General features: G+C 33.6%; 8 protein-coding genes across 8 annotated transcripts; 2 read left to right on the top strand and 6 right to left on the bottom strand.

The window, feature by feature from the left end:
• Positions 1-321: 321 nt before the first annotated feature.
• PPL_02096 (uncharacterized protein) lies at positions 322-2,028 on the bottom strand (the record flags this gene model as incomplete). Its single annotated transcript, XM_020573091.1, has 2 exons — positions 322-1,675; positions 1,739-2,028. 2 exons carry the CDS (start codon positions 2,026-2,028, stop codon positions 322-324), a joined length of 1,644 nt encoding a protein of 547 aa, XP_020437208.1.
• A 105-nt stretch (positions 2,029-2,133) lies between these two features.
• Positions 2,134-6,727, bottom strand: PPL_02097 (uncharacterized protein; the record flags this gene model as incomplete). The annotated part of the gene is made up of 2 exons (XM_020573092.1): positions 2,134-6,035; positions 6,109-6,727. 2 exons carry the CDS (start codon positions 6,725-6,727, stop codon positions 2,134-2,136), a joined length of 4,521 nt encoding a protein of 1,506 aa, XP_020437209.1.
• Positions 6,728-7,639: 912 nt separating this feature from the next.
• On the bottom strand, positions 7,640-9,508 carry PPL_02098 (uncharacterized protein; the record flags this gene model as incomplete). Its single annotated transcript, XM_020573093.1, has 1 exon — positions 7,640-9,508. The coding sequence occupies one exon, from the start codon at positions 9,506-9,508 to the stop codon at positions 7,640-7,642; it is 1,869 nt and encodes a 622-aa protein (XP_020437210.1).
• Positions 9,509-9,835: 327 nt separating this feature from the next.
• PPL_02099 (uncharacterized protein) lies at positions 9,836-13,051 on the bottom strand (the record flags this gene model as incomplete). The annotated part of the gene is made up of 7 exons (XM_020573094.1): positions 9,836-10,582; positions 10,901-11,123; positions 11,211-11,235; positions 11,439-12,101; positions 12,187-12,476; positions 12,573-12,677; positions 12,753-13,051. The coding sequence occupies 7 exons, from the start codon at positions 13,049-13,051 to the stop codon at positions 9,836-9,838; spliced, it is 2,352 nt and encodes a 783-aa protein (XP_020437211.1).
• A 553-nt stretch (positions 13,052-13,604) lies between these two features.
• Positions 13,605-14,361, top strand: PPL_02100 (LYR motif-containing protein; the record flags this gene model as incomplete). The annotated part of the gene is made up of 3 exons (XM_020573095.1): positions 13,605-13,853; positions 13,929-14,058; positions 14,357-14,361. 3 exons carry the CDS (start codon positions 13,605-13,607, stop codon positions 14,359-14,361), a joined length of 384 nt encoding a protein of 127 aa, XP_020437212.1.
• Positions 14,362-14,507: 146 nt separating this feature from the next.
• On the bottom strand, positions 14,508-20,492 carry PPL_02101 (uncharacterized protein; the record flags this gene model as incomplete). Its single annotated transcript, XM_020573096.1, has 8 exons — positions 14,508-16,671; positions 16,751-16,859; positions 16,937-17,557; positions 17,693-18,162; positions 19,410-19,488; positions 19,589-19,727; positions 20,117-20,139; positions 20,489-20,492. The coding sequence occupies 8 exons, from the start codon at positions 20,490-20,492 to the stop codon at positions 14,508-14,510; spliced, it is 3,609 nt and encodes a 1,202-aa protein (XP_020437213.1).
• A 376-nt stretch (positions 20,493-20,868) lies between these two features.
• PPL_02102 (B-box zinc finger protein) lies at positions 20,869-23,127 on the bottom strand (the record flags this gene model as incomplete). The annotated part of the gene is made up of 1 exon (XM_020573097.1): positions 20,869-23,127. One exon carries the CDS (start codon positions 23,125-23,127, stop codon positions 20,869-20,871), a length of 2,259 nt encoding a protein of 752 aa, XP_020437214.1.
• Positions 23,128-23,516: 389 nt separating this feature from the next.
• On the top strand, positions 23,517-24,863 carry PPL_02103 (uncharacterized protein; the record flags this gene model as incomplete). The annotated part of the gene is made up of 1 exon (XM_020573098.1): positions 23,517-24,863. One exon carries the CDS (start codon positions 23,517-23,519, stop codon positions 24,861-24,863), a length of 1,347 nt encoding a protein of 448 aa, XP_020437215.1.
• Between the last annotated feature and the right edge of the window lie 764 nt (positions 24,864-25,627).

A 25,627-nucleotide genomic window follows, 5' to 3' on the forward strand; every position in this document is an offset into this window, starting at 1 on the left:
ATTTATGAAATTTTTTGTTGTTTAAATTTCAAAATAGAAAATACAATGAACGAAAATTTCTGAAATTGTCCCTCCTCCCAACAACATAAAATAAAGTAATTTTCAAAATATTGTTTTTTTCACCATCTCCATTTAACAAATTTGGGACATTGAAATTCTCCAAATCTTAATTATCTAATCTACTATTCTTATCCTCATTCCCAAAATTTTTTTTCAACCAGGAAGATATATCTCCATCAAAAGACTTTATATATTTAATAGTAACCAACCTGGTTTGGTGATTTTTCTTATTAATTAATAACACAACCAATCTAACGAATTTTAATATTCTTCTTTATCACATTTTTTCATGTGGTCAATGAAGGAAGATGTAACAAAGCCAGCTGAAGTGCTATCTCCATAGAATAGGAAGTTTTGTCTTGAAATTCTTCGAAGTTGATATTCATCATAAGTGTCGCTAATGTCAATGATTTGAGTGGATTCCGGTAGTTGTTCGAATGGAATCATCGAGGCCATGGTCGTTTTCAAGTAGTAAAGGGAGGTTGGTAATGATTGTGCATCGTACTTGATACTGTCAGTGTCACCCATTATCAAATTTTGAACCGAGTTTGGAATCCAGCCAGGCTCGATAAAGACATTACCTTTAAGAAGGACAGTACGCATTTCCAGTGTTTCCAAACCATCCGGTAGCACACCGGGTGAGAGCGTTTCGTTTGTAATGTTGACCAATAAAACATGTTTCACATTTTTTGGAATCGATCCGACCTTTAGTGGCTGACTAAAGAAATAGCCGAGTTCCAATCTTTCCAACGATTCCGGTAAGTCGCCAGGCTCTATTATATGATTGTAATCATGTCCAGTCTTTAGAATTTTGAGACCGGGTGGCAGAACATCACGCAGTGATTGGGCAGTCAGCTTGAAATTTCTTCCCATATGGAGTTTGGTGACGGTCGATGGAATGTATCCACGTGGAATGTTGCCAATCATATTGTCGATTGTCAATGACCGAATATTTGGTAATGTTAACTTGCCAGTTATTGCGACACCAAAGTCAATGGTGATTTTAGTGACACTCTCTGGAACCTGAGGAAGAAATGAATGGTGACAATGAATCGTTTGGAGATTGCCATCGGGTGGAAATTTAACAGTTAGATTTTCGACCTGTGAGATATTCAATGACTTTAGTGATCGAGGGATGACACCCTCTTCGATCGCTTTGTTATATTGGTATCCAAGAGATAGGAACTCTAGATTGGGTGGAAGTGAACCCACTTTCAGTGGTTTATCAAATTTCGCACTTAAATACAGAGTTTTAAGAGAATCCGGTAGCACGCCAGGTTCAATGTCGTGTTCGTAGTTTCGCAGTCCGAGTTCCAAAAGGTTTGGAGGTAAAGCACCGTAGGTCAATGGATGATTATATTGTAGAGTGAGATCAACTAGACTTTCAGGAAAGCAGTTTCTTTCCAGTGGTTTGTAGACAGTGATAAACAATTTCTCCAAATATGGTGGCAGTACATCATTTTTCAGAACAACCTGATTGAATCTGTAACCGAATGACAATTCTTTTATATGATGAGATCTTCTCAAAACTGGCATTGGTTGATCTAGAAAGTATGAATTGTTAAAGTTTACTTTACCATATTTCATTGGTATCTCACTGTCATCACTTAATAAACTATTATAATTAAAAATTCTTTATTAGCAATCAAACTTGTGATTATTTTAAATTGTTATTTACTTTTCTATCTTTATTGAAAATGGATCATTCCTATCAGAGTCAACTAAAGACACTGTTAAATTACTCAATTCTATAGGATTATCAATGAACTTTTGATAAGAATTAAGATTTAGACCTTTAATATACTCTTTGTTTGGTAATGTTTGATCATTATGAAAATTAAAGTAAGAGTCTCTTTCAATGTAGAAACTTTTACAAATTAAACTTATACATAATTTATCAAAATTACTATCTATATAACTGAATATTTTCTTTAATAAATATAAAGATATATTTGAAAAGTCATTCATCTTTAATATTAATGTAACTAAATAACAGTTTCATTTGAACAAAAAAAAAAACGGTTATACAAAAAAATATCTTAATTCTTTCCTTTTTTGAAAATTTAATTAGTTTTAATTTGGTTTAAAATTATTAATAATTTTTTTTTGTGGTCCATATGATAAAATGGAATCGGAAATTCGATTGATAAAACGATTGGTCGTTAGTTCTATAGCACTCTTATGTAGTTTTGAAGCGACAAATCGGAATGTTCCAGGTTTATAGGTGTTATCCACTACATAGGTGGCGTCATCATTGGACTGTAGGTTGTATCCACTTGGAATACTCGATGGATCGATAGAGACATAATATGGTCCACCAGGTAGGTTGTCAAACACATAGGATCCATCTTGATCTGTTTGAGTGCTCTGAAGAACTTGGTACTTGTTGCTGTAGTTCAACAATTTAATTGGTATGTCAACCCATGGAATAGTCGATTGATTGCCTTTGGCGTCGTAGGGAATTTGCAGTAGTCGACCTGTAAGTTCGAATCGATCGTTCTCAGTTGCATCCTGATAGTCGACGAATGATAGCAGATGCCAATAGTTATACATTGAAATATCAAGGGTGTCACTGGTTGGCCAAGGTGATTTTTCTAGGACTGGGTTGTTTGGATACAAAGGCAGTGTGTAGGTTCCATCCAATTCAAAGAATGTATGTTTATAATCTGGGTGCATAAAGCTCACATTCTTTGGTAGTGTTTCAGCGTCTATCTTTACAGTGTAGACTCCACTCGGGCGAATGTGATTGAAGACATACCAACCGGTTGCGTTGGTAGTGGCCGTGGCAACACGGTTCTTATTGCTGTCAAGCAGAGATACCGATACATTTTCAAGTTTATCGATTGGATAGATACATACGACACCTTGCACCATGTAATCAGGCAGCTTCACTTCACCATTGAACGTTGTTGAGTAGCTGTCGTTACTACGACTTTCATTGTGATCCCATATTTTGTTGAAGATCCAATTGGAATGACTGACTTCTACGAAAGCATAACCAGTTTCATTGAACCAACTCAATTGATTGGACACCCATTGCGATCCATCTGGAATTCCTTGTGGTCCAGCTTTGATCAAATAGAATCCAGGATAGAGGTTGGAGAATATATATCCATTTCCACGAGATGGCATAGTATGTGTAGTTTTAATCAGTTCCATATTGGTCTGGTTGTACAAAGATACATTGATACCAAACAGTATTTCATCGTATTCAACTAAACCATTGTTATTGTCATCGTGATATATTTTTCCATTGATTTCAAATGTTTCTTCAACGATGAGTGCATCCTTGATTCTAATGGTAAAGTTGGTGTTTTCCCATGGATCTGTTTCATTGATATCTCTACAAACTGGGTCGTCGAAAACGGTCAATGGAATGGCACCACCACGCCAACCTTTAGATGAAACAAACGATGAAAATTCACTATTCTCCAGATAGACCATGCCGGATGGACATTGTGATGGATCGGTTCTAATCGTGTAGGTTCCTTGTGGTACGTTGACAAAGGTGTAGACACCATCGTTGTTGGTAGCAGTGGTCATCAATAGATTCTTGGTATTTTCTTCACCAATAAGGAAAACACTGGCATTTTTCCATGGAATATCCACAGCAGAGATATTCTTTGATCGATCGGTGTCCATCATTAGACGACCGGTAACAGTAAAATTTTGAGTCAGAGCAAGTGAGAGTGTTGCATTAAAGTCAACGGAGGAGTATATCGATGTTTCTGTTGTTGATGGCCATTTCACAGCAGAGTATACTACATTAAATATATTAACAAAACTAGCCAATTCACCACGTCGATTGAAAGTATTTTCTTTTCCACCGGCCAAAAATGAAGTATTTCCTGGAAGTGTAGTGTTAACGATCTGAATGAAATAAGAGTTGGAGATGATATGTGGAATATGGAAACGACCTTCTCTATTGGTAACGGTGGATTTATAGATTCTATTCCTTCTATCGACCAGATTCACAGTGATATTGGACAGGTCAAACTTTGGACATGGGAATTCCAGAGACAACAATCCCCTAACAGTATAGTCTTCCGTTCGCAACAGACCATTGTATCGCTTGATGAGTGCACCACTGAATGTTTCATTCCTATTGTCATTCTTTTCGAATTGATTAAAATCAACTTCTATTCTTCCATTGCTGCCGAAATCGTTGGTATAGAATGGAATCCAGAAAAGATCCAAAGTGGAATGCTGTTTCTTCACTTCAATGACATAGGATCCACGTTCTAAATTTGTAAAATGGAACTTTCCATCTTTGTCTGTGACGCTCAACATCATTGTAACATTGGTGTAAAGATCAAGTAGTTGGACAGTGGTATTGGCAATACCATTTTGTGGAGTGAAATAACCATCGCCATCGTTATCATCAAAGATATAGCCATAGATGTCATATTTAAACAAGCTTATGTAACCATTTTGTTGTCCAATGGTAAACGGTGCTTTGACTGGTGCTCCTAGTTGTGATGGCTTAAAATCTGGATGTTTTTCATTGACTTGAATCTCAAACATACCGACTCCATCGTGGAGATTGAATTTAGAGAATGGTGAAACGTCCATAAAAGTATGATTCGCTGGAAGTTGACTGGCATCCAATTTAACAATATACTTGGCAGGATTCAAGTTATCGAAATAATAGTAACCAAATTCATTGGTGGAGGTAACGGCCATTTCTTTTTTGGTTTCAGAGTTGATAAGTTGTACTATGACATTGGACCATGGCTTATCGGATTTATCCATCGATGACGATGCAATCGACATTTGACCCACGATTGCAGTAGGCAATGGATACAGAATGGCATTCAAATCGAATTGGTTCTTGATGATACTGATTCTCAGTTGTCCAAATATATCGAATTTCAATGGACGAATCTGAGTGTGAGATGGAATTGTACTCTTGTCGATGTTCAACATGTATTCTCCATTTGGAATCTCATCGAAACGATAGATTCCATCTGGGTTGGTTTGGGTCGATCGCAAGTAAACACCTTTATCAGTGGTCAATATCAATGTTGTATTGGGAACTTTGGTATCGGATGGAGTGATCTCATTGTCATTATCATGATCCAAAAATATAGTTCCACCAATATTGAACTTTTGCAGTGGTGTTTGATTGGATTCACAACTACAAATGTTGTTTGGATCGGAATTTGTTCCATTTGTACCCATTGAACCTGTAGAGGATGTTGTTGTATGTCCAGTACCAGTTGCAGTTGTCGGTGTATTATTAGAACCATTTCCATTTCCAGATCCATTGCCATTGGCGGTAGTTGATCCAGGTCCAGCGCTAGTTATACTGGCAGTTGGAGTTGTAGTTATTGATCCAGATCCATTACTATTGGTAGTTGTTGATCCAGCACCAGATCCATTACCATTTGATCCAGGACCAGCACTAGTTATACTGGTTGTAGTTGTCGATCCAACACCAGATCCATTACCATTAGATGTCGTTGATCTTGGACCAGTATTAGCTCCACTAATGGTTGTGGTTGCAGCCGTGGATGTAATAGAACCAGATCCATTTCCATTAGAAGTTGATGAGGATAGACCAGCTCCATTAGTAGTTGTTGATCCAACACTAGATCCATTTCCATTAGATGTCGTTGATCCTGGACCAGTACTAGCTCCAAAAATGGTAGTGGTTGTGGTTGCGGCCGTGGACGTAATAGAACCAGATCCATTACCATTGGTAGTTGTCGTTCTACCACTAGTTCCACTTATGGTTGCTGTTGCAGTCCCTGATCCGGTACTAAAACTAGATCCACCGGTATTCGATGTTACCGTACCAGTTTCTGATGAAGAGCCTGAACTTGAAGATGTTGGATTATGTGATGGTACAGGAGCTGGTGTAAGAGTTGTGGAGGGTATCGAAGCAACATTGGTAGTTGTAGACGCATGATTAAAATTTAATATATTTGATTCAGCCGTTGTTATTTCATCGTAGTCTGCACTATCAGTAAAATCTATTGTTTTTGTTTAAGAAATTAAAATAAATTAGTATAAACAATCTTATTTTTCTTTAAGTAGTATCCATACTTTTAGGATAGAATGTAGGTTCGAATGGAGTTTGAGTATGTTTGGGTACTACATATGGTTCTGGATGCTCATCGAAATCATCATGAAGATATGGAGGATACGATCGAACTGGTGGAGGTCTTATATTTCCATTTGTGGGGGTGAAAAGTTCTTTGGGACAGTTCTCAACAGCGATCACTGAATAGTATAGAGAAACACCGTTACATGGTTTGTTTGGATCGCAATTCGAGCGGAGACTGAACTTTATTGAAGTCACCGGTGTAAACGGTGCCAAAATTATATAGTTATTGAATTCCACGTTGGAATATTCGGAATTGATTTTTCCACTCTCGAGGAAATACCACTCGTGCGTCGACATTGGCAGGTTGAATTCGTTGTTCGAATAGAGCTGGAAATTCTTATTTTCAAAGTCACCAAAAATCACAATGAAATTGTCTTTGCCGATGGGATGGGAGAATTGGAAGGTGACATTCGAGTGTTGGTCGGTGCCATTGGTGAAATGAAAGAGTGTTTGAATCGGCTTGAATCCAACACGCCGGAAATAGGCTTGATCTTTTTCAAACTTTTGGTTATTCACAGTGTAACCATGTGCAACCTGATCCTTGGAGTCGCCATCCATATGCACGAATATTACTGGGTATTTCGGCTTGTTCCATCCCACCGTATGTTTATTATTGAATTCATTATAAAATTCGACCGGTGAGAAGTCAATATAAGTGGTTTCACATGCACCAACCTCTGACACACCGAAACAAAATATATAATAAATTAAAAAACAAAATATACTTAATCTATATTTTTTATTTATAAAGTAAAACATATTTTAAAATATATAAATAAATAAATAATAATTTAGATATAAACTATTGATGGAAATATAATATATTTAATCTTATTAAATAATCTATCGAATAATAATATTATAGTTATAGGAAATATTAATATGTCACAAATTATAAATATTTCTTTATTTTGTAGATTGGTTTAAACTTAACATATATATTTTTGATTAATAATGAATAAACAATAATATCCTGACGAACATCTTTATCTATATCATCTATATGATTGATCATTCTTTAAATCGACCCTTTTGACTACACTTCCGTAAATAGTGTAATTAAAGAAATCCAAGAAATTATTTACATGTAATCTACTCTTTTATTTAATTAATTTATCTCTTTGAATTAAAAATAGTGATAATGATACTATATATTTAAATCACAGTGATAAGTATAAATTGACATCTAATATGATTATAATTAATAACACAATGGTATGATGATGAATGATCAAACATCATTCGTGTGTTTGAAGAAGGAAATATCAATAGCAGCAATTAAAAAAACAGAATTAGTGATTAATTGTGTGTTTGTGTGTTTATTTGTGTGTGTGGGTGAAAGGTGAATCAAATCAAATTTCATTGTTTTATAGTCGTTGTTAAGTTCACAAGCAAAGATAAAAAAAAAAAATTTCAAATTTACATTTATCATTTATTTTTGTTGTTAATGTTGTATCTCAATAATAATATTTAAACGGATGCACCATTGAGTATGTTTCCATTACTTTTACTGTTGTTATTATTATTGTTGTTGCTGTTGTTGTTGTTTTCATTATTGTTAATGTTGGTTGGTGAAGTTAATGATCTTAATTGTTGATTCTCCTTCTTGAGTTTATCGTTTTCTACTTTGGAGATTGTTAGATTCTGTTGGAATGATTGATTCAAACTCTCTAGACTAGCAAACTTTTGTTGTGATAACTCGATGACCGATTTGTAGGCGGCAATCTTTTGATCGACGCTGGTCAGTGTAGTCTGGTAACGCGTCAGTAGTTGACCGAATTTCTCATTCATATACTCTGCCTTGGCTTCGCTCTCTTCGACACGTTGTTTCAGCCGACCGGTTTCTTGCTCTTCGAGCATTGTCTTTTCGTGCTCGAGCTTGATGGTGCGCATCTTGTGAGTGTCACGCTCGTGTGTCACCGTCTTGAGATCGAGCTTGAGCTTCTCGATCGATGCATTGAGCTGCACGATCAGCACGTCTTTCTCTGCCGATTGGTTGGTGATTTCGTGTAGTTTGTTCATCAGTTCCTCACGTTCACGTTGCAGTGCACGAATGGTCTGTGTAGGATCGGTCCTACTTGTGCTGGCTTCAGAGATACGTGGTTTGTTAGTGGTTCGTAGTGGTGTCGAACTGCTGCTGCTAGTTGTTGTCGTTGTCCTTTTGGGTGTGGAGAGACTGCTGGTTGTTGAGCGACCTATTCTACTGCCGGTGCTTAGCGATGTCGAGAGTGAGTGTGATGCATGTGAGTGAGAGTGAGAGAGATTCGACGATGGATTGTGTGATGATGACAATGATGTAGTTGTTGTTGTTGTTGGAATGTGGTGTGTACTTGTTAGTTGTGGTGATTCTACTTTTGGTGTTGTAGAAGTAGAAGTAGATGATGATGATGATGTTGTTGTTGTTGATGTTGTTACAGGTTTGTTTGATGAAGATGAAGAAGTGGATGTTGTTCCATGAAGTAATTCACTAATGGAAAGGGGTGGAGCTGATATAGATCCTGATGATAATGATAATGATGATTTACTTGGTGTTTTTAATGATGGTGCTGTTGTTGTGGAAGATAGATTTGTAAGAGTCGATGACAGTGATGTGTTGGTAGAGTGTGAGGAAATTGGTTTGGTTAATGTCGATGATTTGTTTTTGAGTGATGATATATCTGATTTCGATTTGGTAAGTGGTGTTACAACAGTCGTATCATTAGTAGATAATGATTTATGATGTGATTTACTTGATGATGTCGTTGTTGTTGATGATGATGTTCCTGTCTTTAAACTGGTAGTAGGTTTCTTTAATGAACTAATACTACTGCTTGTTTTTGTTGGTTCTTTAGTTGTTGTTGTTGTTGCTGCTGCTGCTGTTGTTGTTGTTGCACCTGTTGTTGATGTAGTTGTAGTGGTTGAAGTGGTTGTATTATCTTTATCTTTATCCTTATCTGTTTTTGTTGGTTCTTTAGTTGTTGTTGCCGCTGCTGTTGAAAGAGTTGAAGATTTATCTTTTAGTGTACCACTTAGAGATGTGGAGGTAGTGGAAGTAACTTTCTTTGGTCCAGGGAATGTTTTAGATAGCGATGTAGTTGTACCATGATTGGAGAGTAACGGATTCTTTAGTGTGGAGGTTGCTGAGGAGGATGAAGAAGTTGATGTTGTTGAACTACCAGATCTAGGTGTCTTTGGTAGTGATGATGATGATGTTGACTTTTTAGTTGTTGTAGTACCACTATTACCTTCGGTGCTGGTCAATCCTGCAGGTTTTCTCTTTAAAGTAGTAGAAGTAGATGTCGAACCAGTAGTACTAGAGGTGGAAGTGCTTGGCTTTGGAGTAGTGCTTGAACTACTCATCTTGATTCTATCGAGATCTTACTTAATATGTATAATTAAATTAATTTGTTTTTATATTATTATTATTAGAATTATATATATAAATAAAAAACAATGAAAATCAGTTGGTTGATTAATTTTAGCTGTGATTTGTTTGATCAATTTTTTTTGTTTTTCTACCCCTTTTTTTTTTTTAAAAAAAAGTCATCGCAGATAACTTAATGGTAAACAAAGAATAATCATTAATTTTCTTAAAAAGTTCTGAATAAATGAAGTTAAGTTGTAATTTTTATACTATTTTACATTATATTATAAACAAAAAAGCAAGTGTAGTGATCTGATCAATGATTAAACACTTAGATTGCTTGATTGTAGAGTTGATGATGTTGTAGATGTACTGACGATGGATTGTTGTTGTGTTTGTGTGAGAATATATGGATGTATGGAATTGTTGGTTGGATACTCTTTGGTGGGATCGTGAAGAAGGAATGAAAGTGCAGAGTGGTTGTCGTGAGAGATCGGCTTGGTGTAGATGTCTTTGTTGGATGGAGGTGCACAGTCATAGACTGCCGTTGTAAAACTAGGGAATTTCAAGAGTGAAATACACTCGTTTGCACGTGATACCACCTGAATGTCAAAGTACTGGTGGTAGCTGAGAACTTTGAGTAGACACAGGATGACACGTGAAGTCGCTTCTGGCCAACGCGATGCAATCTTGGTGAGTGAAGAAATCAGTACGAGCATCATGGTGATCGATTCCAATGGCATGTTACTACTGGTGGTGGTCGCGGCGGCGGTGCTGCTGTTGGTTGACGACATCGATGAGGCGCCAGTGAGTAGCGCACTCGAGGAGGTGGCCGATATCATGTCGCGCGGATTAGCCGTTCCGAGGGTGAGCGACGACTGCGACGCGCCAGACAACGACTCCATCTTGATGAGATTGATCTTCTCGTAGGTGAGCAGCTCCAGTGCTTCGTGATAGTCGTTGAACACCGCAGAGCTAATCTCTGGACATATCGACTGCGAAGCGTACTCACCGATTATCCAAACGAGCGACTGCACGATGTCGCTGGCCAGACGACCCTCAGTCACCAGCTGAATGAGAATGTCACGCTCGCTTACCACCAGCGATGGATAGCGATTGAAAACACCGAGAATCTTGGCGATCAATGTTTCCTTGATGGCCAGTTGATACGGCTCGAACGGGAATATCTGGTCGATTCTCTCGAATATCACAGGAATCAGAGTGACAAACACCGACTTGTCGCCGTGACACAGCAGTATATCAAAGTAGATGTGTAGCAGCGATGGTACCAACTCACAGGTACCAATGACTCTTGGTGTTATCGGTGTCTTCTTACAGAACTGGTACAACAACGGTAGAGTTGTGGTCGACCAGAAATTGATGGTTACACCACTCTCGTTACGCAACAAGTAATTGTAAAGTACACGATACTCACTCCAAGCAGTATCATTGACATCACCGACATCGACACTGCCCATCGATGCAAACTTTCGTTGTTCCACCAACACTGACTCCATCGATGACGTCAACAATGGCAGATCCAACAACAAATGGAACACCTCTACAAAGGTAGATGGTGAAACGAGTGATGGTAATAACTCTGAAAACTCACTTGTATTATTATAATAATAACAACAACAAACATATACATATTAATAAACTACTTTAACCTATCTATTAATATTGATATTAACTTACCCAATATAACTTTGAGGTGACCATGCTAAACATTTAAAAATAGGAGGGAAATACAATCCAAAAACATTGGAATTTTGAAGTAGTTTATCTTTGTTCATGATACAAAAGTTCAATGTCTCAAATGCAACGTATGAATTCATATCTAAATGTCGATGATGATGATATATAGGTATGGTTGTTGTTAGTGTCTTCAATTTGAATTAGATAAATAGTTGAAGAGATAGTTACATGTTCTTGGTAGATAGGTTTGAAAGTATGCTCTGAATAGTGGTTCTGGATCATAGATGAGTGTATGACTGTGATTGACAAAGAACTGTAGGAGTGAAAGTAGTACGTGTCCAGAGTTGGCATTGGTGGTACGACTGGATGGCAGATGCAATTGGTATGCTTTCTGAACGGTTGGGAAGATCTTTGGTACAAGATTGACATCGCAACAACACAAGAAATCGAGTATTCTAATCGATTCCAACAATGCTATTACAGATAGATTATCGATAGAGTCTATCTTTGTGTCAGTGCCAGGTGGTTTCAATTTAGACTGATCGATTATTCTTAAACAATATGATACAATCGTTGATTGAAAATTTGAATTTAAAACACGTTGTTGTTGTTGTTGTTGTTGATCATTGTTATTACTATCAATTTGTCTTGGTGTAACAGGTGGTGATTCTGAATTTAACTTATTACCACTATTGTTATTGTTGTTATTATTATTATTAGGATTATAAAGATTTGTTAACCATGTATATAATAATGAGAATGAATAGATATTGAATGATTGATCTTCAGTATAAACCTGTGCATTATTCAAAACCGTAAAGAATTCAATTGAAACGGATCCATCTAACTCGGTAACAGGTGAAGCTCCAGTACTTGCACCGATCTTGAAAACTAACAATTAATAAACTTAAGTTAGTATTGTTTGTTTTTTAGAGTAGTTTAGATATATATTTTATTATTATTATTATTGACTTACATCCTGTCGATGATTGCTTTTGATCTGATACTAACGATGCATGTGATAGATATTGACTCAATTGTGTTTCGATTGACTTTATCTGAGAGTTGGAGATTGAATCATTAAAGTAACGAGCACATATCAGTAGTGAGGGCATTGAGAATGGTCTCAGTACTGGATCTTGCATCGATATCGATTGAACGATCAGTGGAATGTTACCGACCAACAACGATGCCGACTCTTCACTTGCATTGGTTAACAACAACGATAACAACAATGATAACACTTTATTCTCAAATGTTTTCAAACTAAATAATAATTTTATAATATAAATAACTATTCTTTCAACATCTTATATATATATATATATAATACATCTTATATATCTTTCTTTTTTTACTTACTTTTTATGTAATAGTTGAGGTTCATCAACAGATATCTTTGCGATGATTGACAATGATAATAATTTTACTTTATATGGTGTATTTGGATCTATTAGAACTGTTGTACTAAAATATATAAATATATAGTTAGTAAGGTTACATAGTTATTATTGGTTTGTTTGTTTGTTTAGTTTTACTTACAGTTTCTCAATGAATATTGGATTGACTTTGAGTGATGAAATTAATGTGGTTGCTGATGATGATGATGAATTTGATTTCGATTTACTCTTTTTGGAGTTACTGGTATTGCTATTCGATGATTTATTCTTGTTGAATGTATAATAGTTTATTGCTATACGATATAGTTGTTTAAGAAGATCTAAACTCTCTCTTGTCTTTGTGTTCTTCAATGCTATATTCTCAATCTTTCCAAGCAGTTCATTCAGATTGATATCCGATAGATTCGCTACATTGATTACATTACTATTTGGTTGTGACATCTCTTTTTATTAATAAAAAAAAAGATATCCACTTTAATCAAAATAATAAACTAAAAAATATAATACAATAAAATCTGATATGATAGTATTATTGACAAGAAATGAGCAATCACTTTAAAAAAAAATATCTTGGATGCATATTTAAAAATGGATGAATTTTCAAGAGAAAAATACAATACTAAATGAAAACTATAGTTTCTAGATAACTTGAACTTTTGAATATATCATAGTGATATTTTAAAATATATATATTAAATAAATATCCCACATGATTATTTTAGAACCCAAATCACTGGACATTTTAATCTGATACATTTGTCACTGTTGGATTGTACAGGATATCAGGCTGACGAATATCAAATATTTATTATTTAATATAGATATTCCAAATTATTATGAAAGAAGAATTAGGTTGTTATCCCAAAAAAGAATCAAGCTAATCAATCGGTTTCGTTTTTTTTTTTTTTATTGATCCCAAACAAATTATGACATAAACATAGTCATTTTTTAATTTTTAAATAAATAAATTAAGAGTAATAATAATAAGAAGAGAATGAATGTTTATAGTAGTAAGAATTGTTTAAATCTATATAGAGACCTTATTAGAGGTGCTAGATTGTTGATGGTAGATGTCTCTAGAAAAGATAGATCACTTTCTGGCTTTGCAACCAAAACTATTAGAGAGAAATTCAGAGAAAACCAAAAGGTATCTGATCTATCTCTAAAGAAACATTTATACGAACAAGCTCAAGTAGAATTTAATCATATGAAAAGTTTAGTTGAAAATCAAAGTGTAATAAAGGTATTATTATTGATATAATAGTTTCATTAGATCAACATCATATTAATTAGACATGAATGTATTCTTTATATATAGTATCCATGTTCAATCAAAATTAGACCAGATGTTGTACAGAAATCAAAGATATTACTATCATCCAACACACAAGAGAAAATGAAAAAGAACAAGTGGGGATTTATGGATCGTTTGATGGTTGTCTTTTCAAGTAATAAATAAACAATATAAACAATATATATTTATAAAAATTAGGAAATAGATAATCAATCAATCAATAGAAGTAGATTAAACATAAACTTATTTGACTTTTATATATCAACAATCAACATGATTTGATTGATATACCATTTAAATGTTTTATTTTAATTTAATTTAATTTTCAAAAGTATGTTTTAATAATAATAATAATATATGTTGCATTATTTGTTTTGAAATTATAATATTATGACAAAATATGGTGGTGTGTGGAGAGAGTGAGGATGAAATGAATATATATATATATATAGTATAAAAACTACATGGTTGTTGTTAGTTGTTTGTTGTTTGCTGTTTAAGTGATTTGTATATATGATGATTATGTTATGCTTGGTGTATATATATATATAAACTGGTCAAGTAGTTTAGATTGTTTTGTTGTTTGATTGTTTGATAGTTTGATTATGAAACTGGCGAAACCTGTTGATCAGCTCCGTTCATCTCTGGTGATGTTGCCTTCAAATGCTCTTCATCTTTTTTGGGAGAGTTGGATGTGCTATTGTCACTGGTGTTAATGTTTGGAGTATACTCTTCCATTTGAGACTGATCGATTTGTTTGGTGTTTGGTGATGTTGGTTCTGACTTGGAGTTATTACTACTGCTGCTACCAGATGATGTTGTATTGTTTGTTGAAGATGGTTTAGTTGTGGTGGTGGTAGTAGAAATGGATGAGTGTTTCTTGACCGGTATGGTGTTGGCGTCGCTGCTGCTGTTGTTGTTGTTATTGTTACCACCGGTGGTGATGGAGGATGACTCCAACAACAGTTGTCCACCTGAGGATGATGTCGATTGTGGTGACATCAAACTTGGAGACTGTAGCGATTGATTCAAAAGCTGTGAAAAGACAATAAAGAATGGATTGGTGGAGAGTGTCGAGACGTCGATGTTGGTCGACACATTCAGGTTGGGAATGACCGAACGGATGTCGACAGTGACCGAACTACTGTGACTGTACAGACAGTCACGAAGCATATATTGTGGTTCCTGTTTAAGAGCGATCGGTACTTTCTTGAGGAGGAATCTAAACTCCAATCCACGCAACTCTGGAATGTCAAGGTCATCAATCTCCTTTCTCAGTTGCTTGAGGTCACAGTTGAGATTGAGTGTGAGGAAACCAAGTGATGCTTGTAGACGTTCGTCATAGACATTGACATCGAACTGGTCGTCCATCAACTCCTCATCAAGCAGCATCTGTTGTTTGTTTTGTGATTTGTTGCTGCTGAACGGAGTGTAGTTGATGGCACCTCCTCCATTCGAGTTGGAAGAGGAGTTGTTTGAAATTCCACTTGGTGATGGATTACCAGATCTATTCTTACTGTTATTGTTATTGTTGTTGTTATATTTGAGAAGGATTTGACCATTCTTTTGGGAACTTCCACTGACAATTGTAGGAGGAGTGGTATTGTCAGTATACTTTCTCTTGCTTCCAGAAGAGAGTGATTCATCATCGAGATCTCGTCCGTCGTTAATGTTGTTGTTGTTGTTGTTGCTATGTACAGTTGATGTTGGTTGAGATGAACTTGTGCTAGATGAATCCTTTGGATTGGGGATAGTCAGCTTCATTTTTTTGTTGATGATAGACGACGATTTATTGCTGGATTCATCGTCAGAGACATCAGCATTGTTGTCGGCATCGTGGTTGTAGTTACCATGTCCACCGCTACCACCGCCACCTCCTCCGCTACCACCTCTTTCCTGTGAGACATTTCCCCACATGTTTCTTCCCGACGAACAAAACAGATTTTTGTAGGACGACAGCACACCAGAAAGATTTTTGTTGAGATAGTCAATCGTTTTGCCACCCAACAGAAGAGTCGGTGCATTCTCTGAGATATATGAGTAGAGTGCTTTGTTCGAGCTGAACTTGCTTCCATTGGTCAACTCCAGATTATATAGTGTTGTATGTACAATGACCTTCCACGATTTCGGGAGGTGGAGAAGTGTGGCTATCTTTTTATCGCTACACTTGCCACAGTTGTATATGTATCTAGTGTCAATGTGCGATGGAATGATAGACTTGTTTTTGCCTTCGAGGAGTTCGGCGGCGGCATTGGCAAACATTGTCTTACAGATGTTACAAAACAGTGGAGTGAGCTTGGTTTGTGATGATCCGCCCGATCCACCCGACGAATGTTGTCCACCACCACTCTGGCTGGAATTGCTCGACGAGTTGGCAATCGACGACGATCCACCACTGTGGTTGGCCGACACACTGTTGTTCGAGTTGGAGCCACCCGATGGTCCGACATCATCGTATTGATCGGAACCGCCATTACCCTTCTTATCGAGTTCTTTGCTCAGAACCAAAACACCACGCGAATCAAACTCGACCTTGTCACGCTTCTTTCTGTTACACCACAGTCTTGGATTGATACAGCTATTGATAAACAAGCTTCTACCCGAGGAAAGGATGTAATTGATAATGGCAAGACTGGCATCTTGTTTTGGATCAGAAACTAAATCCTTTTGGTGTGTGGCGATGTAATGGAAAATATCTTTTCTCGAATGGAATCTAGTTCCTTTTTCCAATTCCAAATTGTGCAATGATGTATGAATTATTTTTGTCCTAGAAGAAGAATTAATTAAAAATATATGAGATTAATAATTTGTTATAACAATTGAAATATTGTTAAAATAAGACATACCATGATTTAGGATGATGTTTTAATACCGAGTTTCCATTTCCACAATATTTACATTGGAATTCATAGTTTTTATCAAATGGACCTGGTAATACTCTATTTACATTAAATTCTGGATGTAATAGTATGATATGATAAATTAAAATTAGTTAGTTGGTTATTATAAACTATAATTAATAGTATATTTACCAAGTGCAATATCATTTTTACACTGATTGCAAGTCAGTGTTGATTTGTACGCGGCTTCCTCTGTTTCCGATTCAGAGTCTGAGCGAGATCGTGAAGAGGAACGAGATGATGAGGAAACCGATTCTCTACGGTAGTTATTGCCAGAGTCAGTGTCGGAGGATGAAGCGCTTCTGCTCCTGCTTCTGCTGGCGCGACTGTTACTTCGACTGGAACCACGACTGTTGCTCTTGGTACGCGACGGACTTCTACCACGACTGTTACTTCTACTGAGTAGACGCTCCTTCTCACGCTCTTTCATATCGATATCACGATCGCTTCGATCACGATCACGATCACGGTCACGATCGCGATCTGGATCGGCACGATCGTTTCCACTGCGATCCCTATCTCTATCGCGATCTCTTTCTCTTCCACGCAGTTCACTACGCTCATTGGCACGTTCTTTCTCACGACCATGGTCATCGGATATCGATGCATCGCCAGGACTGTCCATTGGCTCGGAATCAAGTGATTCAACATCCGACGCCTTTGGATTGGCCCATTTTCCAGTGTATGGACCACCACTAACAAAATATCCTTTATTATTAAAGAATGCCATTGATACAGCTTTTGAAATATCAGCTATAAATTTTAATTAAAATAATATAAAATTAATATAAACTATTTCAAAATATATAAGAAATGAACAGAAGAAATAAACATGGATTGGCAATGAATCACAATAAAGAAATAAAGATGGATTATAATTTCTCTTACCTAATGATTTATCATGTAAGAATACTTGTGGATATTTCATTACGTAGGTGGTCACTTCAGAGTGATGGAAGAACCTATTTCCAGTTTGTCGCTCCAAGTTGTAGAGAGCAGTGTGGATGACACACTTCCAAGATTTTCCGAGATGGAAAAGAAAAGGTGTTTTCGATGAGCTGCATTGTCTACAGGAAAATGAATATTTATTATCATGGTAACCTGGTATCACCTTTTCAGAGAGTTCTCTCACATCTTGTAGCACTTTGTTGTGGCAGCTAGTACAGAGCAGCATTATTTTATCAGAGAAAGGATTATAATTTCCATTGCCACTGCTGCCACCACCGCCATCCTTGTTTCCACCCTGGGGACTGTGAGTTGACATTGAAATATCTTTATCCCTCATATTCTCTCTTTCTTTGCCGGCTACTGAGTGTTGTTGCTGCGATTGAAGAGATGATTGTCCATTACTTCCGCTACTGATCATTATCAAAGTTTTAATTTTAAATTTTTCTTTTTTTTTTTTTTTTGGTTATTGGTTTTTTAAGTTAGTTTTTTTTGTTTTGTTTTAAAATGATGTTGTTATATTATGATTGTGTGATGATGATTATGATGATGATGATGATGATGAATGTTGTATTTGATTGAGAGGCGATGTGAAGTTGTGATGTGAAGTGAAGTGAGTGTGATTGACCAACAACTGGTCAATTTGAAGGGAAAAGGCAATAAAAAAAAAAGGTATAAAACCAAAAGTTTGTCAAACAAACAAATAAAGTTGTTTGAAATTGAATATTCAGTGGAAGTCTGGACCGTCAACCACCTGACAACCTTTTTTAGTTGTGACCAACTAAAATAATATTTTTTTTACAAAAAAAAAAAAAAAAACAAAAAAAAAAGATATAAAAAATAAAAATTCATTTAAAAAAAAAAAAAGAATCTGAGATGTTTTTTTTGTGTTTTAATAATAAAAAATTAATTCGATGTTGTAAATCAATCAATCAATTAACCAAAGTCATTGATTTGATTAACTTTGGTAATTTTTTTTTTTTTTTTTGCTAAATCAGAATAAAAAGGTTTTTTTGTTTTGTTTTTTTTTTTATTAACTCGATTTTTTAACCAAAGTTGGTGGGAACGATGGTTCGTTTTTTAGCATGGGGCACATACATTGTGATTGGTTTGATTTGATTTGATTTATTGGTTGAACAAACTATGAAAGCGAATGAAAAAAAAAAACATTATATCTTTGAAAAACAAAAACAAAACAAAAAAAACAAAGAGATTTCATTTTATCTAAAAATTTGATATGAGCAAAACTATTCGAACTTTTATTTATTAAGTAATGAATTGGTAAAGGATGTTCTAAAATCTGATTTATTGGGGGTGAAAATCATAAAAATCCCCCCAACCAAATCAAATTCAATTTTTATGGTGTGGGAGCTAAAAAAGTCTCGATTTTAGAATAAATGATGGTTGTGTTTTTTGTTATTTTTATGATCAAACCAACTATCGATTCGTGTCACTTTCTTCTTTTGTAAAAACAACATTAATAGATCACAATCAAATAAATATTAAGATTGCGACGATAAAGAAAAAATTATTATTATTTTGATTGATATCAAAAAATAAATTATATAAATAAAAAAACAAAGCAAAAGAAAGATAAAATAAGAAATAATAACATAATAAATAGGGATGTTACAAAAAAAGTATTTTTCTATATATTTACATTTTTATATTTTTAATTGAAGTTAAATAAATTGACTTTTGATAAAAGGACTCAAAAAAGAGAGTGTGATGTAATACTACTAAAATTTTTTTTTCTTGGATAAAAAATATAACAAAGGTAAAAAAAAAAATGATCAAAAATAGATATATTTATATAATTACTCTATATATGTGATATACTTTTTAAAGAATAATTAATATAAAGAGTTAAATTAATATGAATATTGTTATTGATATTGATATGTTGAATATTAATGAATGAAATAATTTTGGAAATGAGTTGTTGGTGTATTGAAATGAATTGAATGAATTCCTTATCCTAAATTTAAAATAAAACAAAACAATAAAGAAGAAAACAAAAAAATATATTACTATTTTTATTATTATTATTATTATTATTATTAATTTGTTTTTTTTATATATAAAAAATATAAATAAATAAATAAAATAAAATTAATTTGAAAATAAATAAAAAGGTTTTTATTTCTGCTAACATTAACCACCATTAGAAATTTTGCTTTCTATTTTTTTAATCTTATTTTTTTAATATATAGTTAGTTTATTTTTGTGTGAGATGATTTTATTATTCTTTTCTAACATAACACTGAAAGTAAGGTTAAATATTATAGTGGTGTGTTTGTTTGGGAGAGGGGTGTGAGTGTGTGTGCACTTAGTAATAACTTTGTCAAATAAATAGCTATCACACACATACATTTCAAACTCGAGGTTAACTTTAATAATTAAAATCACTCACTCACTCAATGTTATCAAATTAAAACAATAACAAAATCATCACACATAGAAATAAACTAACTATATATATTAAAAAAAAAAAAAAAGAGAAGATAAAAATTTGTTTTTTTTTTGTGATACGATTTAAACATTAATGTTATATTGTGTTAACTGAGAAAACAACATTAACAACAACAACTAGCAACAACAACAACATAAAGTTATCATCTCTTAAAATTACTTGTTAAGACTCAAGATAGAGTTTAACCCCATTTTGTTTTTAGAAAAACAAATTTCTTTTTTTAATTTGTTAATTTTTTTTTAGGGGGAGGGATAAAATGAAATTACACATTTAAAAACTTTATCTTTTTTACTTTTAGAAGTCACTAGTGTAGTAGTAGTACTGGTTATTGATGGTTATTTGTTTGATTTCAAATAATAACATCATATTCTAAAATTATTTTTATTTATAGTTATCTTTTTTTTTTTTTAATACATCCATTTTCATGTGTGTGTGCTTATTTTCCTGTTTGATCATGTATGATTTAGATAAGTTATAACTGGCTAATCTACAGAGCTGATTTCATTGTGATTGTCAAAAAATGTGTTCTTTTGTTTTTTTTTTTTGACTGCTGGAGAGTAGTAACACTTAATCATTTTAATGATCAAAAAAAATAATGCAAATAAAACAAAAGTTGTTTATAAGTAAAAGCAAGAATTAGTTCATGTTATAAACTATCTTTATATTTTATTAAAGTTGAAAGTGTAGATAAAGGTGACGATGCATTTGTTGGTTTGGTAAGAGTTGGTGGGAATTTAGTGGATGACCAACTGTTTTGTTGGACAGAGTAGTTAAACAAAAGTTGTTTATCGTTGTCCGCCATATAGATGTTACCGCTGTCATACACCAATTTGAATGGTTGAGTGGGTTGTGTAGTCAGCTCGGTGTTCTGTGCCAGCGCATTGTATCGCATTGTCAAATCGGGTGCAGTGTCTAAACTAAAGAAATGATTCGACATGAGAATATACAACTTTTGATATTTATCATCTATACAACAACAGAAACCACTATTACCACTACTACTCTTTGTAGGTAAAGTAACATCTTTCTTACAATTATAATCGATTACCAAGTTACATTCCTTGCTTTTAAGATTACAATTGTAAAGTTTAATTGCTGAATTCTTATCTTTACATACAATATAGAGTGATTCTTTGTAGTTGTCACTACTGCTGTTGTTATAGAACAATTCAAATGGTGGACAAGTATTACTGATATTATTATTTGATAGCTTGTAGAGTGAATCTACTATGATTCCTAGTGATGATTTCGATGCTTGTAGTTTGTTGATTATATACTGATTGTTGGAATCCAAACAAAGAAGATAGAAGTGATCGACATTGTCCGAGCACATCGATATAATCTGACATCCAGTAGCTAGAGTACCACGCGATGCAATTGTCTTGGTAATTGGTGATTCATCATCATCATTATTATTATTACTATTATTGTTAATAGATAAACTAGTTAAACTAATAATCTTTTGTTTGGTTCCACTTATAACATGTATTGAACTACCAATAGAACCGACAGCCAATGCATTATAACCAATATATACCAATCTTTCCTTCAAGGTTGAGGCTGACATACTCTCTCTCAAGTTAAACAATATTGGTTTATTGTAATATAGATTGAGTAGATATGATTTGGATACATAGTTATTTTCTAAATCTTCATTGATGTTTTTAATAGAGTTGTTTAGCTTGTTGAGTAATGTTGTTGTAGTTGTATCAATTACAGTATTGTTTGTAGTTGATGAGTCGGGTGATGTTGTAAGAGTTTGTTGTTCATCTTGTGTTGATGTTATTGAAGTTGTTGATGTTGTTGAAGGTTGATTGTTATTATTACTTATATTTGTGTTGATACTATCATTGCTTGCACTGATAGAACTACTGTTTTTAATCATGTATTTCCGCATCATTTCCATTAATGATGAAAGTGTGATGTCGCAATTCTCATTGTTATTAAATGGATCCGGTGCCAGTATAGTTTCTTTATTCGATTTGTAATAGGCCGATAGTGAATCAGACTTTCGAATCGAGTTGATTATAGCCGGACCCAGATAGTTGACAGTTAAAAGCCGATTTTCATCATCAACAACATCTTCATCATCTTCATCATCTTCATCATCATCATCATCAACATCTTCATTATCATCACAATGAGTGTCATCATCATCATCATTACTATTATCTAAATTACTTGTAATTGGATGACGATCATCGTTACTATTATTATTATTATTATCATAGTCATAGTCTCTACTATTATTAATACTATTATTATTACTATTATCATAGTCATATTCTCTACTATTATTAATACTATTATTATTACTATTTTGATATCTACTAGAGATATCGGCTATATTTAAATATGCTTTTATATTTTTATGATTGTCCAATACATTGTCGGTGTGTGCTTCTATTTGCTCTTTAATTGGTTTCTGTAGTCTGTGTTCTTCGCGAATAAGCATCTCGTGTAGTTCTTCAAATTTTGATGTTATAGTTTCACTTCTCTTTGTAAGTTCATCCATCTTATTGATATCCTCTTTCATTTTATAATATTGATTTTCCAAGAACAACTTCATCAATCTGTAGGTGATACTACTACTACTGCTATTTACGCTAATACTACTTGAACTTGAACTAGTACTTAATATACCATCAACTTTGCTACTATTACTATTATTACTTCCGCGAATATTATTATCTTTGTTGTTGTTATTGTTGTTGTTGTGGGAATTGCGTAATACATTTTTGTTGAATATCGTTGGTATATCATGACCATTAATAATTTCATGTGAATTATGGTCAAACATCCAACAATCAGCACATATAATCATATTACATGTTTTGCAAAACATTGAATGAACTATTTCAACGTGTTTACATTTCCCTTCGTGTATTTGATCAACAATATCCATTGTTGTTTTTGGAATATATATATAGTAATAATAACTATTAGTTATTTATATAAATTTAACATAAATATATTAATAAATATAATTAATAAATAAAAAGTACGAATTGATGACAGTAGTATAACTAAAATGGTCAAAAAAAAAAAGATCAAACCATTGTTTGATAATATGCAAAAAAGACAAGTTTGGACAATAAAAAAATAAATAAAAAAATCGATCAATGATCATAATGATGTGTGTGTGTGATCATGATTTATGTTAAAACTAAAAATAAATTCAAAGTAATAAATAGTTATAATTCATTTTATTATTAGTTAGTTTGTTAGTTTTTTTTTTATATAAAATGAATTAGATTAGTAATTAGAATTATAAACAATTAAAAAAAAACAAACATGAAAATACTTTTTATAGTATTTACCATACTGGTTGTTGTCGCAACAGTTGTTGTTTCTAGTAAAGTCTGTCATCAAGATTCAGATTGTGGTGATGCTCCATATGCTCTATGCCAATCTCGTATCAATATTCTCAAAGGACTTGCCTATGACTACGATCGCAATCTACTCATTTTTGCAGGACATATCGATCGAACTTTGAATCTTGTTGTTGCCAGTGTTAGTGTTGATGGTAGCAAAGACAAAGGCAGTACTTCTCCTTTGTCTTTGAAAGTTGAATATCCAATTACCACTGACATTCCAATTGGTTCTGAATTCAGTACAACCATTGGCTTACAAGGATACTCCAACAGCTTAAAGCTCGCTTACATTATTAATAGCCAACGTCTCTCCAGTGCTGTAGGCCCCTACTTCCCCAACAATAACAGTGTCAATTTTATCTGGTATCCACGTGGCTACAAGCTGGCAACCTACTTTGATGACCAACAACAGCAGAGTGTTAGTGAGCATACACTCTACAGCTGTACTTTTGGTATTTGGAGAACTGATTTCATTCCTACCCAATCGTTTGAAGAGAACGATTCCAATCATGTTAGATTGCTAAGGTTAGATCCAGACAATCAATATAATCCAAAGTGTGAATTTATTACTAGAGCCAACGAGAATCTTTACATTGTTCAATACGACTTTGGCGAGTCTGGTAATGATTTTCAATCGGTGGTCTCTGTCATTGACAGAAAATGTGTGGATTGTCCTCCAGACTCACTACATGAGATTGGCCGTTTCCCATTTGAAATCACCGGAATTGTTGTCTACAATAATCACATCTACTTGGGTGCCAAAGCAGAGTTTCCAACAAATTCAAATCATTCCGGTGTCTTTGAAATATCAAAAACAATCGATGGAAAATCAAAAGTTCTTCAATTGACACAAGTAAATGTTATTGGTTTGACTCTTGGTAGTAAAGGAAATTTATATTACTCCACCACCAATAGCTTCATCTATAATATCGACTTGAATTCAAAAGATAAGAAAGAATCCATCATTTATTCACCTGAAAAAAGTGGTGGATCATGTAGTTGTGCCAATTATTTCACTGGATCTGATTGTAAGAAATGCGATAATGGTGTAGTACAATGGACAAAAGGTATACCAGAGTGTATTAAGCTTTTACCTAACGGTAGACCGTCCAAATGTAATGAAAATTCTCAATGCGGATTAGAACCGTTTGCTCTTTGTATGGATTCCAAATGTTTTTGTCGTGAAGGATTTTCAGGAAATAAATGTGAAATATGTTCAGGAACAATAACATGGGATGAATTACAATTTCCAACTTGTAATCATTGAAAAATAAAATAATAAAAAAATTAATTATTATTATTATTTTATTCAATTAATAATCACTTATTTTAATTTAAAAAAAAGTTTAAAAAAAAAAGAAATATTTTATTAATTATACAATTTTTAAAAGTCTAGATAATATTAATTCTAGAATGTAAACATGTCGAAATTATTTGTTAAAGATTTATCAAAATAATTGTGATACTATCATTTTCTTTCTTCTTTAATTTCTAAAAATAAAAAAGCAAAAATATTATTATTAAATATATTTTTATATTTTATAGACAATTATAAATTGAAAACATACTTTTAGATGATGTTCCAACACTAAAGAAACAAGTTATTGCCAATACACATAAGAAAAAGAAATTTACAAAGTCGAATTTAAACATTTTTAATAAAAACATAAACTAATTAATTGTTTTATAGTTTTTTCTTTTTTTTTTTTTGTCTTTTATTTTAATAATTGTAATATTTTGATTTGAATTTTATTATTTATTTTATTTGTATTAATAGTATTGGTTTGAATATTTGTTTATTGGATTAGGTAGGGAATTCAGCACACACTCTATAAAACAAAAAATATCAATTTGTTATAATTATTAAAAGTGAGAAGTGGAAGGAGTTGGTGTTGAAATCATGCATCTGTTCGTTTTGGATTCCGATTAGGGTTACTTACTTTTTTTATTAGAGACATTTAGTTATATTCAACAACAATAGGAAATAGAGAGGGAGAGAGAGACGAATGTAAATTTTATGAATCTACTCTT

This window comes from Heterostelium album (assembly GCF_000004825.1).
Source record: "Heterostelium album PN500 unplaced genomic scaffold PPL_scaffold2, whole genome shotgun sequence".
In the NCBI taxonomy this organism is placed as follows: Eukaryota; Evosea; class Eumycetozoa; order Acytosteliales; family Acytosteliaceae; genus Heterostelium; species Heterostelium album.